At 37.8% G+C, this 15086-nt stretch overlaps 1 protein-coding gene across 2 annotated transcripts in view; it reads right to left on the reverse strand.

Moving 5' to 3' along the window:
• JAM2 (junctional adhesion molecule 2) overlaps positions 1-15086 on the reverse strand; it is a 104058-nt gene that overhangs the window by 21002 nt on the left and 67970 nt on the right. For both annotated transcript variants that reach the window (XM_036745403.1, XM_036745402.1), the window contains exon 6: positions 9351-9450. In XM_036745403.1, coding sequence (XP_036601298.1) covers positions 9351-9450 — 100 coding nt within the window. The remainder of the gene's footprint in view (positions 1-9350; positions 9451-15086) is intronic.

The raw sequence follows: 15086 nt of genomic DNA on the forward strand, positions 1-15086 counted from the left end.
GAGCCTCTAGTTTTGTTAACAGGGATTCCTGGTCATTTAAGGGCATTAAAAGTCTCACCCACTAGTCGAGGTCCTTCATACTTGGTAGTCACCCTGAAGCTGTTTGAGTAACTACAGAACTTTGCTGTGGCTTAAGAAAGGGAGAGCGGAGGGATATGTTGCCTACCTGAGCATTTATTTTCTCTCTTTTCCCCACCTCCCAAAAGAAAAAAACACTCTTCACATCAAATATGCATAGTTAAACAAAACAAATTCCCACATTAGCCATGTCCAAAAATATGTGTTTTATTTTGTACTGTGAGTCTATCACCTTACTGTCAGGACATAGGTAGCACTCTTCATTAACTCAAGAGAAATAATGAAAAAAGTGGGAAAGAAATTGGCATATCAGTAACACGTCTCAAAATATGCTACAAAGCAATAATCATCAAAATGATTTGGTACTGGTTAAAAAAACAGAGGCTGATCAGTTTAATAGATTAGGTACACAACATTCAATAGTAGCCTAGTGTTCAATAAACCCAAAGATTCCAGCTATTGGCAAAGAACTCACTATCTAATATAAAATACTGGGAAAACTGGAAAGTGGTCTGGTAGAAATGAGGTTTAAACCAAAACTTCATACAATATAGAAAGTAGCAAGTCAAGTCAAGTCAAGAAGCATTTATTAAACACTTATTAAATTCCAGGCACAGTACTAAGCATTGAGGATACAAAGAAAGGCAAAAAAGTAATCCTTGCTCTCAAGGAGCTCACAGACTAATGGAGGAGATGAGGCAAACAAGTATGTACAAAAAGGACATATACAAGATTAAATGGAGATAAACACAGAGAGAAGGCATTAAGATTAAGGGGGATTGGAAAAGACTTCTTGCAGAAGATGGGACTTTAGCTGAGACTTGACAGCCAGAGGAACTAGGAGGCAATGATGAGGAGGGGAAAGGGAGAAACAGCCAATGAGAATGCATAAAGTCAGGAGATGCAAAGTTATCTGGGAAGAACAGCAAGGAGGCCAGTGTCAATAGATCAAAAAGTACATAGAGGGGAGTAAGGTATAAGAAGATTGGATAGGGTAGAAGGGGCCAGCTTATGAGGGACTTTAAAAGTTAAACAGAAGATTCTATATTTGGTCCTGAAGTTAATAGAATATAGAGATAACATGGTCAGACTTTAAGGAAGATCAGTTTGACAGATAAATTGAGGATGACTGGAGTGGGGAGAGGCAAATTACATCTCCCTAATTTATTTACTATCCCACTCAACCCAGCAGCTCCTTCAAACCTTTCCATCCCTCTTCAAATTTCCTATGGCACCCTTCCTACTCTCTCAGGTGAGAACCTTGCCTCATATATCACTGAATAAATTGAGGTCATTCAGCAAGAGCTCCCCTCTTCTCCCCTTTTAGGACTACTAAAAGCCAACAACAACAAAAAGATCTGAGACATCATATTTAAAGAAATTATAAAAGAAAACTGCCCAGATATATCTTAGAACTGAAGAGCAAAGTATAAACTGAAAGAATCCATCCATCATAACGCCAAAGCATAAATTCTCAGGAATATTATAGAGAAAATTTATAAGTTCTAACTCAAGGAAGAAATACTTCAAGCAGCCAGAAAGGAAGAATTGAAGTACTGAGGAGTCATAGTCAGGATCATCCAAGATTTAGCAGCCACCACTTTAAAGAACTACTTTAAAGGGCAACTACTGGACCTGGAATCAGGAGACTCTTCCTGAGTTCAAATCTGGCCTCAGACACTAGCCTGGGCAAGTCAGATAACCCTGTTTATCTCAGTTTCTTCATCTGAAATATGAATTGGTGAAGGAAATGGTAAACTGCTCTAGTATCTTTGGCAAGAAAACCCCAAATGGGGTCATGAAGAATTGGTCATGACTGAAAAAGACAGAACAACAATAATAAAATTTTAAAGAACCACAGAGCTTGGAATGTGCTATTCTAGAAGGCAAAGAAGCTAGGCTTAGGACAAAATCTACATAGCAAAACTGAATGTAATGGGGGAGAGGGGAGGAATGGATTTTTAATGAAATAGAGGACATTCAAGCATTCTTGATGAGATCAGAGCTGAATAGAAAATTTGACATACAGGCACAAAAGTGAAGAGAAGCATAAAAAGGTAAACAAAAGCAAGCAATCATAAGGGACTAAAAGTTAAACTGTTTATATTCTTGTATGAGATGCTTTTTGTTGTTTTTATTAATTTCGTCAATTATGTTTATTATTTTCTTAATATTGAACTATTGCTGTAGTCTTGAATAAATCCAGCCTTGTCATAGTGTATGATCTTTGAAATATATTACTATAGTTCCTTGCTAATGTTTTATTTAAAATTTTTACATTAAAATTCATTAGGGGAATTGGTCTATAGTTCTTTTTCTGTTTGGACTCTCCCTGGTTTAGATATCAAGAGGATATTTGTGTCACAGAATGAATCTGGTAGGACCCTTTCTTTAACTTTTTTCCCCCACAAATAGTTTATATAGTATTAGAATTAATTGTTCTTTAAAACATTGGTAGAATTTATTTATATAGCCATCTGATACTGGGCTTTTTTTTCCTTGGGGAGTTCATTTATAGCTTGTTCAATTTCTTTTTCTTGTTCTGTTAATCAGGAGAATTTATATTTTTGTAAACATTCATTTCTTAGATAGTCTATTTTATTGGCATATTGTAACTTGGGATTGTGGTGCTCATGACAATGATAGGGAAGTTCAGAAGAGGGGTAGATTTGGGGGCAAAAAATGAATTCATTTTTGGACATATAGAGTTTGAGATTCCTATGGGACATCAAATTCAAAATATCCAACAGGCAATTGATCATATGGAACTGGGGTTCAGAAAAGAGACTAGGGCTGGATTTATGTATAGGAGGAGGGGTAGGCTGAAACTGATTGCTAAATTTTCAGTATGAGTACTTATGCCTTAGAAATCAGCAAAACAGTACAAATCAAAGCTTGATTTGTGATGGAGAAACTGTTAATGTATCAGATTAAATTTAAAAGTGATCTATTGATCTATTGAGTGAAGAAGCATGCAAAGTAGTGAGCACTTTTTTTTTCAGAGAAACATTAATAAACATTTACCAACATATCCCCATTTAGGAGTCATCTGCATAGAGATGATGAGGTCACCAAGCAGGAGTATAAACAGAACCCATGGGACTTGATTGGGTCACCCAAAGAGAATATAAATAGAAAAGGTAATAAGCTGAGAGGATGGAGGAGGGCATTAAAGAGAAGAAAAGGTTTAAAACAGCCACTGTGAGGAATTTGATAGAAAATCAATTAAGAACGAGTAAAAGGATTGTCTTTGTAGTGGAAATATGCATTACTGTATGATCCCTTGATGGTTCTTAAATTTCATTTTGTAACCTTAGTCCATCTTGTAACTCTGATTTGTGATGCAATTTTAATTTGCTGTGGAAACTTAATACCTGGCTTGTTGAACCACTCCCCCAACCCCTTCCACCTTGGTTTTCCCTGACTGTATATCAATGAGACAATCCCATGCCCTTTTTCTTGGCATAAGGCCATAACTACCTGAGATGGCCAAGGTCAGAATATTGAGACAATCTTTGTTTACAATGCATCTAGGAGTAAGCCTTTAGCTGAGATGCCCAAGGTCGGAACATTTGAGCAGGCTTTCATTGATCACCATCTATCATAGGATTTAGGGTCCCTCCCCCCACATGCAGGAGGACGTCCTTGAAAATCTCTATATAATCCCAACCAAGTCCCTAGTTAATGGAACAATCACTGCCAGTCCCTTGACTTCATGGTTGTCCAGGCTAGAGATCAGATCTTCTAAGATACAGGCATTAGTTAACTATTCCATTCCACCTCATCCCCCACCCCTATAGGTTTTGCTGTTTGTGCCACAGGCCTCTGGACTTTGTTCACATCAACCACCAGCCTCTGGTAGTGGTACATGCCAAATTACCACAAACAAAGCCTCCCATGATGACACCTTGATTATTCTTTCCTGTCAAAATCTAACTGAACCTTTTTTATGGGTAATAGGCTTGAACCACTAATGCTCCCTTTTAGCTCATGTGCCACTGACCGTTGCTAAGATTACATATCCTGACCCAGCAAAACTGAGTATAATGCTCCAAGGTAAAATATAGACTTTCAATAAAATAGAGGACTTTCAAGCTTTCTCAGTGAAAAGACCAGAGCTGAATAGAAAATTTGACTTTCAAACACAAGAATAAAGAGAAGCATAAAGAGGTAAACAAGAAAGAAAAAATCATAAGGGACTTACTAAAGCTGAACTATTTTGTTTACATTCCTACATGTAAAGATGATGTGTGTAATTCATGAGATCTCAGTATTAGGGTAGTTGAAGGGAATATACATACACACACACACACACACACACACACACACACACACAGAGGGCGCAGGGTGAGTTGAATATGAAGGGATGATATCTAAAAAAATAAAATCAAATTAAGGGATGAGAGAGGACTATATTGAGAGAGGGAGAAAGGGAGAGATAGAATGCGGTAAATTATCTCACATAAAAGTGGCAAGAAAAAGCAGTTTTGTTGGAAGGGAAGAGGGGGCAGGTGAAAGGGAATGAGTGAATCTTGTTCTCATTGGATTTGACTTGAGTAGGGAATGCCATACACACTCAATTGGGTATCTTACCCCACATGAAAGTAGGGGGAAGGGGATAAAAAAGGGGGGATAATAGAAGGGAGGGCAGATAGGGGGAAGAAGTAATCAAAAGGAAACACTTTCAAAAAGGGACAGGGTCAAGGGAGAAAATCGAATAAGGGGGGACAGGATAGGAGGGAGGGAAATATAGCTAGTCTTTCACAACATGACTATTTATGGGAGTGTTTTGCATAATTGATACATGTGTGGCCTGTATTGAATTGCTTGCCTTCCTAGGGAGAGTGGGTGGGGAGGGAGGAGGGGAGAGAATTTGAAACTCAAAGTTTTAAAAGCAGATGTTCCAAAAAAAAAAAAAAAGGTTGTTTTTGCATGCAATGGGGAAATAAGATATACAGGCAATGAGGCAGAGAAATCTATTTTGCCCTACAAGAAAGTAAGGGGAAAAGGGATGGGGGCGGTAATAGAAGGGAGGATTGACTGGGGAACAGGGCAATCAGAATATATGCCATCTTGGAGTGGGGGGGAGGGTAGAAATGGGGAGAAAATTTGTAACTCAAAATCTTCTGGAAATCAATGCTGAAAACTAAAAAATATCAAATAAAAAAATCTAAAAAAAAGATTACATATCCTGGCAGCCGCATGTTTGTGGACAGGGTGCCATAGGCAGCCTTACCCTATGTCTCCTCTCAAGAAATCCAGGGTCTGGTCACTGAACCTTTTGCTTCAGTGGTAGAGAAGTCCTTTCTCTTTAGGTCTGTAAGTCACAGACCAGGACCAGGTCAGTTTCAGCTGTGATCTTCAGCAGCTGTATCTTCGTGGGCAAGACCACATGACTTCACCAAAGAGAATAACAGCTGAGAATTCAAACCCCTGGCAATAGGAACTCCTCTCTTACCCCTAGATCTATAAGTTGCTGTCCAGCGCTGGGATTAGGATGTTTGGCAGCCACATTTTTACAGGCAAGTCCTCGTACCTTCACCAAAGAGAGCAAGGCCTGAGGGCCTTGGTGAAAAAGAATTTCCCTCCCATAGTGTCCCTTTAGTTCCTTGAGCCACTGACCAGAGCTAGGATCAGAACTCCTGGGTTCAATGCCTATGCCCTAGTGGAAGGGAGCTCCTTCCCTGTCATGGACAAAATAAGGCTTGAAACCACTCTTAATACAGTCTTGCATCTGTGACAGTCCAATTGAGATCAGATAATTCAGGCCACTGCTTCCTCCCAGAGATTGCTAAACTCCTGTCCTTCTATAATTGTTGAGACCCACTCTGTACATAGAATACTAAGTCAAGAATAAAAATGAGCCGGCTCAGAAGGCCAAATTGGCTAAGAAATATAATGACACGGCAGCCTTTCTGAAGTTCATCACTGAGCAAGGGACTGTATTATTCAATGAGGAGAGAAATCTTCTCTCCATTGCTTACAAAAATGTCATAGGGACCCAGAGGTCATTTTGAAGGGTCATTTCAATACTGAGCAAAAGATAGAAGGTATTGAGAAAAAACAAGCAAAGGATCCAAGAATAAAGAGAGAAAATTGAAACAGAGCTAAGATATCTGTAATAATGTACTCTCTATTGGAAAAGTTTGTGATTCCTAATGCTTCACAAACAGAAAGCAAAGTTTTCTATTTGAAAACGCAAGAAGATTGCTACCATTATTTGGCTGAGGTTGCTGCTGGTGATGATGAGAAAGGAAATGTGGACGAATCACAGCAAGCACATCCAGAAGCATTTGAAATCAGCGAAAAGGAGATAAAACCAGCACATCCTATAAGATTCAGTCTAGCCCTATACTTTTCTGTGTTTTCTACTTTGAGATCCTAAACTGTATGGAGAAAGCTTGATCCCTTGCATGAAGCTATTGCTGACTTTGATCTACTAGGTAAAGAAGCAAGCAAAGATAAGGGACTAATAATGCAATTACAGAGAGACACCTTGACATTGTGGTCATTGGACACCCAAGGAAATGAAGCTGGAGAAGGAGGGGAGACGGCACCAGCCTCCCAAATTCTTTCTGCCTCCTTCTGAAATTCACACAGTAGACCATTTGTTATCCATGCTGTCACACAAATAGTTTTTACTTGTGACTTATGAGAGATTTATGTTACTTCTATTTGGATTCTTATATTTTTCAAGTTTTTTTTTAAATGTTTAATATTAGAGCAGTAGATTATGTTTATGTTTACCATTAGGGGAGTAATATTTGGGGAGTTATCTGTTTTTATCAGAGGTGGCCAATATGGGAATATGGGATTTATATACACATTTTACATGCCTGGCATAGTACTTTTAGCACATTGTGATTTCATAAGGCTGGTGTTAAAACAGCTTCCACATCTGAGCAAAGAAAACTGTCTACCTATTGGCCTATCATGGTGGTGGTGCTTGTGGTAGTCAAAGGGATAATTAGTTTCAGCCGCAGGTGTAGTTGTGGCTATTTTGGGGTTGGCATATTCATGGCTGTGGTAGAAATAGATGTCCTATAGATATCACATTTCATACCATGTATATCTGTGAAATATATAATCTCAATGTGTACACCTTTATGACTGCATTTGCAAAATGTTCCTTAAGACCAAGTTTTAAGGAATACATTTGCAACTGCAAACATAATTAATTTACTCCAGAGAAGGGCAAAAATAGTCCACATTCCATTACTTGTACAGTTACATGCTGTTTACTTTCATTATTTTTTTTTGCTTTATTCATTATATTTGTATTTAAAGACCTGATAATAATATAAGAACAAATGTATAAGTAAAGATGCAGTAAAAATAAATAATTTCATATTCCTAAAGTCACTGTATGTTAAGCACAGCAATAAAACAAAAAACTCATGTATTTAAATAGGTAATTTGTTTTGGTGAGTTTTTAAATATTTGCCTAACATACATGTGCTGTAAAAAAAGTTTAGTAAGGAAATAACTTGAAATGATAGCTAACTTTGTTTAACATTTGACATTTTCGTGAACAATCTAAGCATAATTATTAAGAACGTGTATATTAAGTTGACATAAGTGGGTTCTATGAATGGATTTAAAAACAAAGAAAAAGAGATTAGATAACACAAATCTGTAGTGGACTTAGTCACCTCTATCATTAAGACTTCCTCCATCTCATAAACCATAGAAGTGCAATATCAGCTTCTCCCACAGAGACTATGGATACTGTTATTTTAGCTTTAAGATGGACTAGAATTTCAAATAGAAGTAGTGGAGTGAGTCAACCGTCATGGCTCTGAGAGTTAGAATGTGACACAATGCACATGCTCTCAGGTTTGCCAGCTGTCATGTGAGAACAGCTTCCATAGGTGGGTAGGTGGATAGAGGTGGGTGAGGAGAGGATTCTCTCTTTCCCATCCACATTATGGGGAGTCCCAAAGAGAGAGTTCCACTCCACACATTCCAGACAGAGGAAGACGAGTTCAAGAGTGGAAGTTTTTTCTCCTTTGAAAATCTACTGGGTTTTTCTTGCCTCGATCATGACTCCTCTTTGATATAGGTAGTCATAGTTGTCCTTGCAGGTACAAGACACCTGCTGAAAGATTTGTGCTTTGGAAGGATAAAACAATAACTCTTATTGGTCACTGGAAGTAATCAATACGTACTCCAAGGATTATCCTTCAGCCAGATCTTATTTGGGAGCTCATTATACATACATCAATGCATAATCCTCAATGAACCCTCCAAATGCAATCCCTCTATCAAAGACTCATGGCATGAAGGCCTGGGTGCAATTTGATGGATATTGCTTTTTTGTTGTTCTTTTTTTTTCTTTACTATTTCAGGTTACTATCTCAAAAAATCTGGAAAAAAGTATGCATGGTACCTTGTTAGTATACTGAGACTGATCACATGGTTCACAATATTACTGAAAAAAATTTTAAGATAAGGCAGAAAGCAAAGTAGAGATCCTTGAAGAAACAACCATGAAGTTCTAAATAAATTCCCCAGTCATTCAAAGTACCAAATAAAATGGACTCCTGTTGCAACAATTCTTATCTTGCTGTGCTGCTTCCTCGGAGTTTCATCCTTTTGTACTATCTCTCCTGTAGAAGATGAGGGCAAAGACCCTCCTGAGGCAGCATGGTCAGTGGAAAGAGTCCTGGATATGGAGGACCTGGGTTTGAATCCTACTACTGCCACTTACCTTGGGAAAGTCACTTAATTTCTCTGGTTCTCAGTTTCATCATATATAAAATGAAGGTTTGGACTAGATAACTAGTATATTACACCAGTTTATCCTAGTTATCAGCCCTACCAATCACCATACATACTTTAGGGTAAACACACTTTGTTTTCTCAGTTATTCAAACTGGAGAGGAGGGGAAGAAAGGGAAAAAAAATTCCAGCACTTGTTACATTTGCTTGAAATACTTAAAAAAAACAAACAAACCCTGCATCTTACAAATTATAGGGGCTTATGTGAACAATTAAAGGGAAAAAGATCAAACTTTAGGACAACCTTCAGAGTCCTATGGTAAAGAAAAAATAAGTAATATGTGTTATTACTGTTTTCTATGCTGATTTTTTTAGATGAATGAGAGAGCACAACTTAAATCTTAGCAATTCTATAGTCATTTCTGCCTAAATATCAATCCTGCTATCTGCTTATTCTATGCCGAATCCTTCAGCAATCCAACCCAAACCAATATAGACACATATTCATTTGCCGCTTAAACTAATTGGGTTTTTTTTTTTTTTTTGCTTACCGACTTGCATTTGTTTCCCAGCACACTTGTGATATCCAACTGAATTGCGAGCTTCACAAAAATACTCTCCAGTGTCAAGTTTTGAAACACTGTTAAATTGCTATTTATGGAGGAAAAAAAAGGCATTTTCATTAGGTGGTGAACGTATTAAGTAGATTATACTGCAAAACATATTTTTGAGTTGTCTGATTCACTGCACAGAGTAGATTTTTCTATACCTAATGGTATGGTATTTTGTGTGATTATTTCCAGTTTAAAACTCATACAGAATTTCATAGAGTGAGTAAGTAAAAATCCTTTAACTTGACAGAGCAAGCTAATAAGCTGTCATCTGTAGGAGTTTTGCAAATTTTCTGCTAGTGATAGTGGATAAATGGTCAACATATGTTTTATAAAGTTTGAGTACAAATTGTATGAACAAATTCAGATTTCTCCAGTATCCAAGGAATCCCTGGTTATTAATTAGGTTCTCCATAATCTGACAGTGAGTTTGTGCACTTTCCAAAGAAAAAAATAAGTCATTGTAACAGTAGAGTTAATGAAATTAATGCCAAATTTTCTGTCAGGAAGTTCTTTAAACACTAGGCAAATCTAACTCACTGTTTTTATTATTTGTTCTAATCATAATGAAACAACCCTGAAAAGAGAGAAGACTAAAAAGAGCAATTGAGAAATAAATGGAGAGAGATTTTGAGTAAAAATTTTAATATGGTTTTCCCAGAAGCCTTAACTCCTTGGGAAATTTTGTTGACCACAACTGAGGAAGAGAGAAAGGAAACACAGGTTGACATCTTGTTGTTTAATCTCAGTGGGATCCATGTGAGAAACAAGCAGTACTTTTGCTCTTCTCTAACTGATTCTCTTTCTCATTTCCCACATAGTTTGGGCCATTGCTTCTCTCTTTACATCTCCCATAATACTCTCCCAAACATCTTCCACATGTATTGTCTTCTCTTGACTAATATAGCCAGCAATCACTGTAATTTAGTCTAGCCCTCATCATCCATTCATTAGGCTATTAAAATAGATTCCTAATTGGTCATACTGACACAATTATCTCCCCATTGCAATCTATTCTTGACAAAGCTGGTAAAGTGATTTCTTTCTTTCTTTTTTTTAGTTTTTATTAAATTCAATTTTACATTTTCAGTTCTGAATTACCTCTCTGCTTTTTCCCTTCCCTTAAACATAGGGAAGGCAAGAAAACAAAACTCATTCTAAGTATGTACAGTTAAACAAAACAAATTTTAACATAAGTCATGCCCAAAAAAGAAAAAAAAAACAAAAGAAATTAAAAAAGAAAAGAAAATATGCTTCAATATGCACTCTGAGTCCATCAGATCTCTGTCTAGTGGTTAATAACATTTTCATCATTAAGTCCTTTGGAACTGTGGTTTGTGATTGTGTTGATCTGAGTTATAAAGTCTTCAAAGATGTATGTCTTTACAATATTGATTGCAAATTATAAAAATTATTCTCCTGGTTATATTCACTTTCCATCAGTCTATACAAGCCTTTGAGGTTTCTCTGAAACCATTCCCTTGATCATTTCATAAAGCACAGCAGTAATCTATCACCTTTATATATGACAACTTGTTCAGTCATAACCCAATTGATGAGTAACCCCTCACTTTGCTACCACATAAAGAGCTGCTATTAATATGTTTGTATATATGAGTCCTTTTCCTCTTTCTTTGATATCTTTGAGGATATAGTAGCTGTATACACAGTTTAATAGCTTTTGGTTATACTTCCAAACAACTTTCCAGAACGGCTGGACCAGTTCACAATTCTACCAACAACGCATTAAAGTATAGGTTTTCTCATTTCCCATCTAGCATTTGTCATTCTCTTTTTTGGTCAACTTTGTTATTCTGATGAGTAGCAGGTAGTATCTCAAAGTTATTTTAATTTGCATTTCTCTAATTAGTGATTGAGAGCATTTTTTTCATAGGGCTATTTATAGCTTAGATTTCTTCCCCTGAAAACTGCCTATTTTATATCCTTTATCGTTTGTCAGTTGGGGAAGGGTTCTTATTCTTATAAATTTTACTGTTCCCTATATATCTTAGAAATGAGACATTTAGAATGTGGGAAAGGAATGGGAAGACGGAGGTAAGATGGCAGAGTAGAGGCAGCAACTCAGCTAGACTCTCCTGTCATTCTCCTCCAAACAACTTTAAAATAATGCCCCAAATTGAATTCCGAAGAGGCAGAGCTAGCAAAAGGCCAGGGTGAATGCTTTAATATGCACTCTGAGTCCATCAGCTCTCTATCTGGTAGTTACTAACATTTTCATCATTAAGCCCAGCTTACAACAACTTAGGAGATCAGCAGAAGAGGTCTGTGACACCCAGGTGAGGACCAGCCTGGAGTGCACACATCAGCAGTACTAGTGGTGGCCCTTGGAGGTGGCTGTAATAGCAGCACCAGCAGCTTCAGGAACTCTCAGCAATTGATCCTGATTGGTTAACAAGTAATGAGAGGGAATGAATATTATAATGAGGTAGACTTATTCTAATGAAGGGCTGGGGGACTTGACTCTGATCATGTCACTTACTTCCAAATCACCCCCAGCCTTGGGCAATTTGATCAAAGAATTTATCCCCACCCAAACCTTAGTAGAACACAATGGGCAGGAATTCACTTAGACAAGATGGTCTAGGTGGGGTAAATTTTTGGCTGAGGTCAGTAATGTCCTTTAGAGGCTGAGCTGCAAACAAGGAAATAGGACAGGTAAAAAGCCTGGATCTCTCCCATAATTGGTTATTAATAATAATTTCTCTCACAATACATATTAGAATAAAACAACAAAATGGTAGTCATTCTTAATTATGATGAGTAGTGAGAAGGCAGTCACTGTACAAGCTTTACAAAACGTAGATTGCCTCTTCTGCCTATTATTTAATTTGTTGTTGTTGCTCACTCTTTGTGATCCCATTTGGGGTTTTCTCGGCAAAGATACTGGAGTGGTTTGCCATTTCTCCAACTCATTTTACAGATGAGGAAATTGAGAAAAACAGGGTTAAGTAACTTGCAGGGGGGTCACGTAGCTAATAAGTGTGTGAGGTAAATAAAATGTGAAGACTTCACAGAGAAGATATGTATAAATATATATCTATATCTATACTAAGAAATGTTTGAAAATCAAGAAATAGGGAAGTGAAAAAAATTTTTTTGAGGCCATGAGAGTCTGATGGCTCGGCCTCCGGGAAAGTTTACCCTGAAACTTTTTGTTCTTTCTTCTGGTTTTGGTCTAAAGATTCGCTCAGTAAGAACAGGGTCACAATGACCTCTTTTTCTCTACTGTAAAGAATGGAGAGGGTCTCCCCTTCCCCTTATCCTATTCTCCTTCTTTAGATTTATAGATGTCACCTCAGTTGTAATCATTAACTAAGGGAATGGGAATTGGAGTTTCTGTGCCTCAATTTCCCGGTTCTTTGTCTAGCTTTCGTGCTCAGATTGTAAGCCCATCTACCAGCCAATGGTGAGAAGCGGGAATTCTCTTGTGTTAGGTATAATTATGGGTGCCTTGCCCCTTGTAAAGCACCTCCCTTGCTGGATTCATTCTAGCAGGGGATGCCCAATTCTCGAGAATTGAATAAAATGTATTTCTGTTCCCACCCTGAGATGGCTCTTTATTAACTTTTAATTGGTGAGGGTCTTTCATCCCACACATAAGTGTCTGAGGTTGGATTTGAACTGAGGTCTTCCTGACTCCAGGCCCTGTGCTCTATCTACTATGCCATCTAGCTTCTCCCTATTATATAGTTATATCATGAACTTATCTTTGGGTCATTCCTTTGACATCATAGGATATTTCAAGGGCAGAGGCTATCCATGGAAAATATATTTACGTGTTTTGTGTTTTATCACCTGCTTTGAGAAAAAATAAATTTGAAAAGTAAATATAGCAAGGTGTGACAGCAGTTTTTTTCCTTTCCCACAAATATCAGCCTAAGAACTGTCGGATCTGCTGACTCTTGAAAGTGATGAGGGCAAGATCTCAGTGTAAGAGATGGGGGGGGGGGAAGAGTTTTGTTTCCACAGAGTTGAAGGTGTCCCTCTCCCCCTCCCCCACCCCAGCTTTAGCAGAATGTAAGTCAGGTGACTGATTGAGCTCTGATCTGGCAGAAACCAGGCCTTAGGTCGGTCGGGTGAAAGGTCAGAGGCTTGTACCCATGCTTAAACAAGCCATTTGAGGATGGCATGATGTAGGCAGTCAGGGGGTTGTATCTGGCCAATGAAGAGCCTGGCAGGAGATTCGAAGGGAAAGCCAATAAAAGGACTGGCATCCATCTGAGTCCTTTGTACTCTCTTGTACTCTGTTCAGGGGACGTGCCCACTTACACAGACTGAATAAAGGTAAAACATAACTAAAGCGCCCCTGCTTGGGTGGCATCCTTTCTCATGAGAAAGCAATAAAATTCCTTTTTGCCTGCTCTCAAGAATGGTCTCTGTCTACTTTTAATGTGAGTAGTGGTCTCTGACCTACACATCAGTAAGGAGCATCCCTTTAGCATGCTTTAGCCTATAAAAGATTAAGGATCCAAAATGCAGTTTCTAATTATAAATATACATTTTGTGAAAAGAAAATGCTGAATTTTTTAAAGGATTTAACATTTTTGCTTTTGAGTTTTAAAATAATAATAATGGTTGTTAAAATTTCATATTCTGTGGAACACAGGCATTTAAAAATTGATATTTAATGTCACTTTAAAAAATGAACTTTAAGTCTGATATTCCTTCCTACCTCTCAGAAAATGCCACAAATACGGAAATGAAAAAAGTTTACTAACAGATTATTTTCAAGTATATTGTTTACTTTTAGATCACCTAGAGATTCCCACAAACTTTATTCTTATAATGGTCAATTCCCATATGTACTTCAAAAGCAGAATAGTAATATATTATAGACAAATCTGGGAGATTAGCAGCACAGATAATATAATGGGACCAGTATTTTGCGACAGTCATTGCTTGAGCAGTGAATGATCAGAATATCTTTGTGGATATTCAGGTATTTACTTGGTGACTAATAAGGGAGACTTTGCACAGCCCTCCCTCACTTGAATCCAATTCACTTGAAATTCATGGCATCACCTTCCGGATGCCATGGTCCTCTTGGAGAATGAAGGACAAACAACAACCATGAGGGAGTCTATGCTTTCTGTATTTTTGCAAATAGGGAATAGTTCAGCAGAAAAAGCTTGTCACCCACCCCCTTGAAATTCCCACCAGAAGAATTTGTAGACCCTGCCCCAACCAATCCTATGCTCAGCTTTCATACCTGTCTTTCTCCTCACCACAGCAGGCCTCCTCATTCTTTTTCATTTGAGTCTATCACTGTACAGAGCTCCTGTTACATTTTCTCTACTGTCCCTCCTGCTCTCAGTAACAGCAATCCAGGCAACAGACTGTCTTTTTTTCCTCCATAATTCCAGCTCTAGCATTCTTAATAGTCATTTATTTTTTGAAGTGTGTGATGAGGACAAGGCTGGGTCTGGACCTGTGAAACTGATAGGAAACTCCTGGTATGGAAAAATCTCTCCACCAAGGCAAGTTGGTAAATACCTCTGCAACTAAGTCTTAACAAAGTTTCCTAGGTGCAATGTGAAGTTAACTGACTTGTTTATAACCACCCAACTATTATGTGTCAAAGAGTAAGACTTGAACTCCACTCTTCCTGACTCCAAGGCTGGCTTTCTGTCCACTAAGCTATGCAAATGGCTAGTA

This window comes from Trichosurus vulpecula, chromosome 2, assembly GCF_011100635.1.
Source record: "Trichosurus vulpecula isolate mTriVul1 chromosome 2, mTriVul1.pri, whole genome shotgun sequence".
In the NCBI taxonomy this organism is placed as follows: Eukaryota; Metazoa; Chordata; class Mammalia; order Diprotodontia; family Phalangeridae; genus Trichosurus; species Trichosurus vulpecula.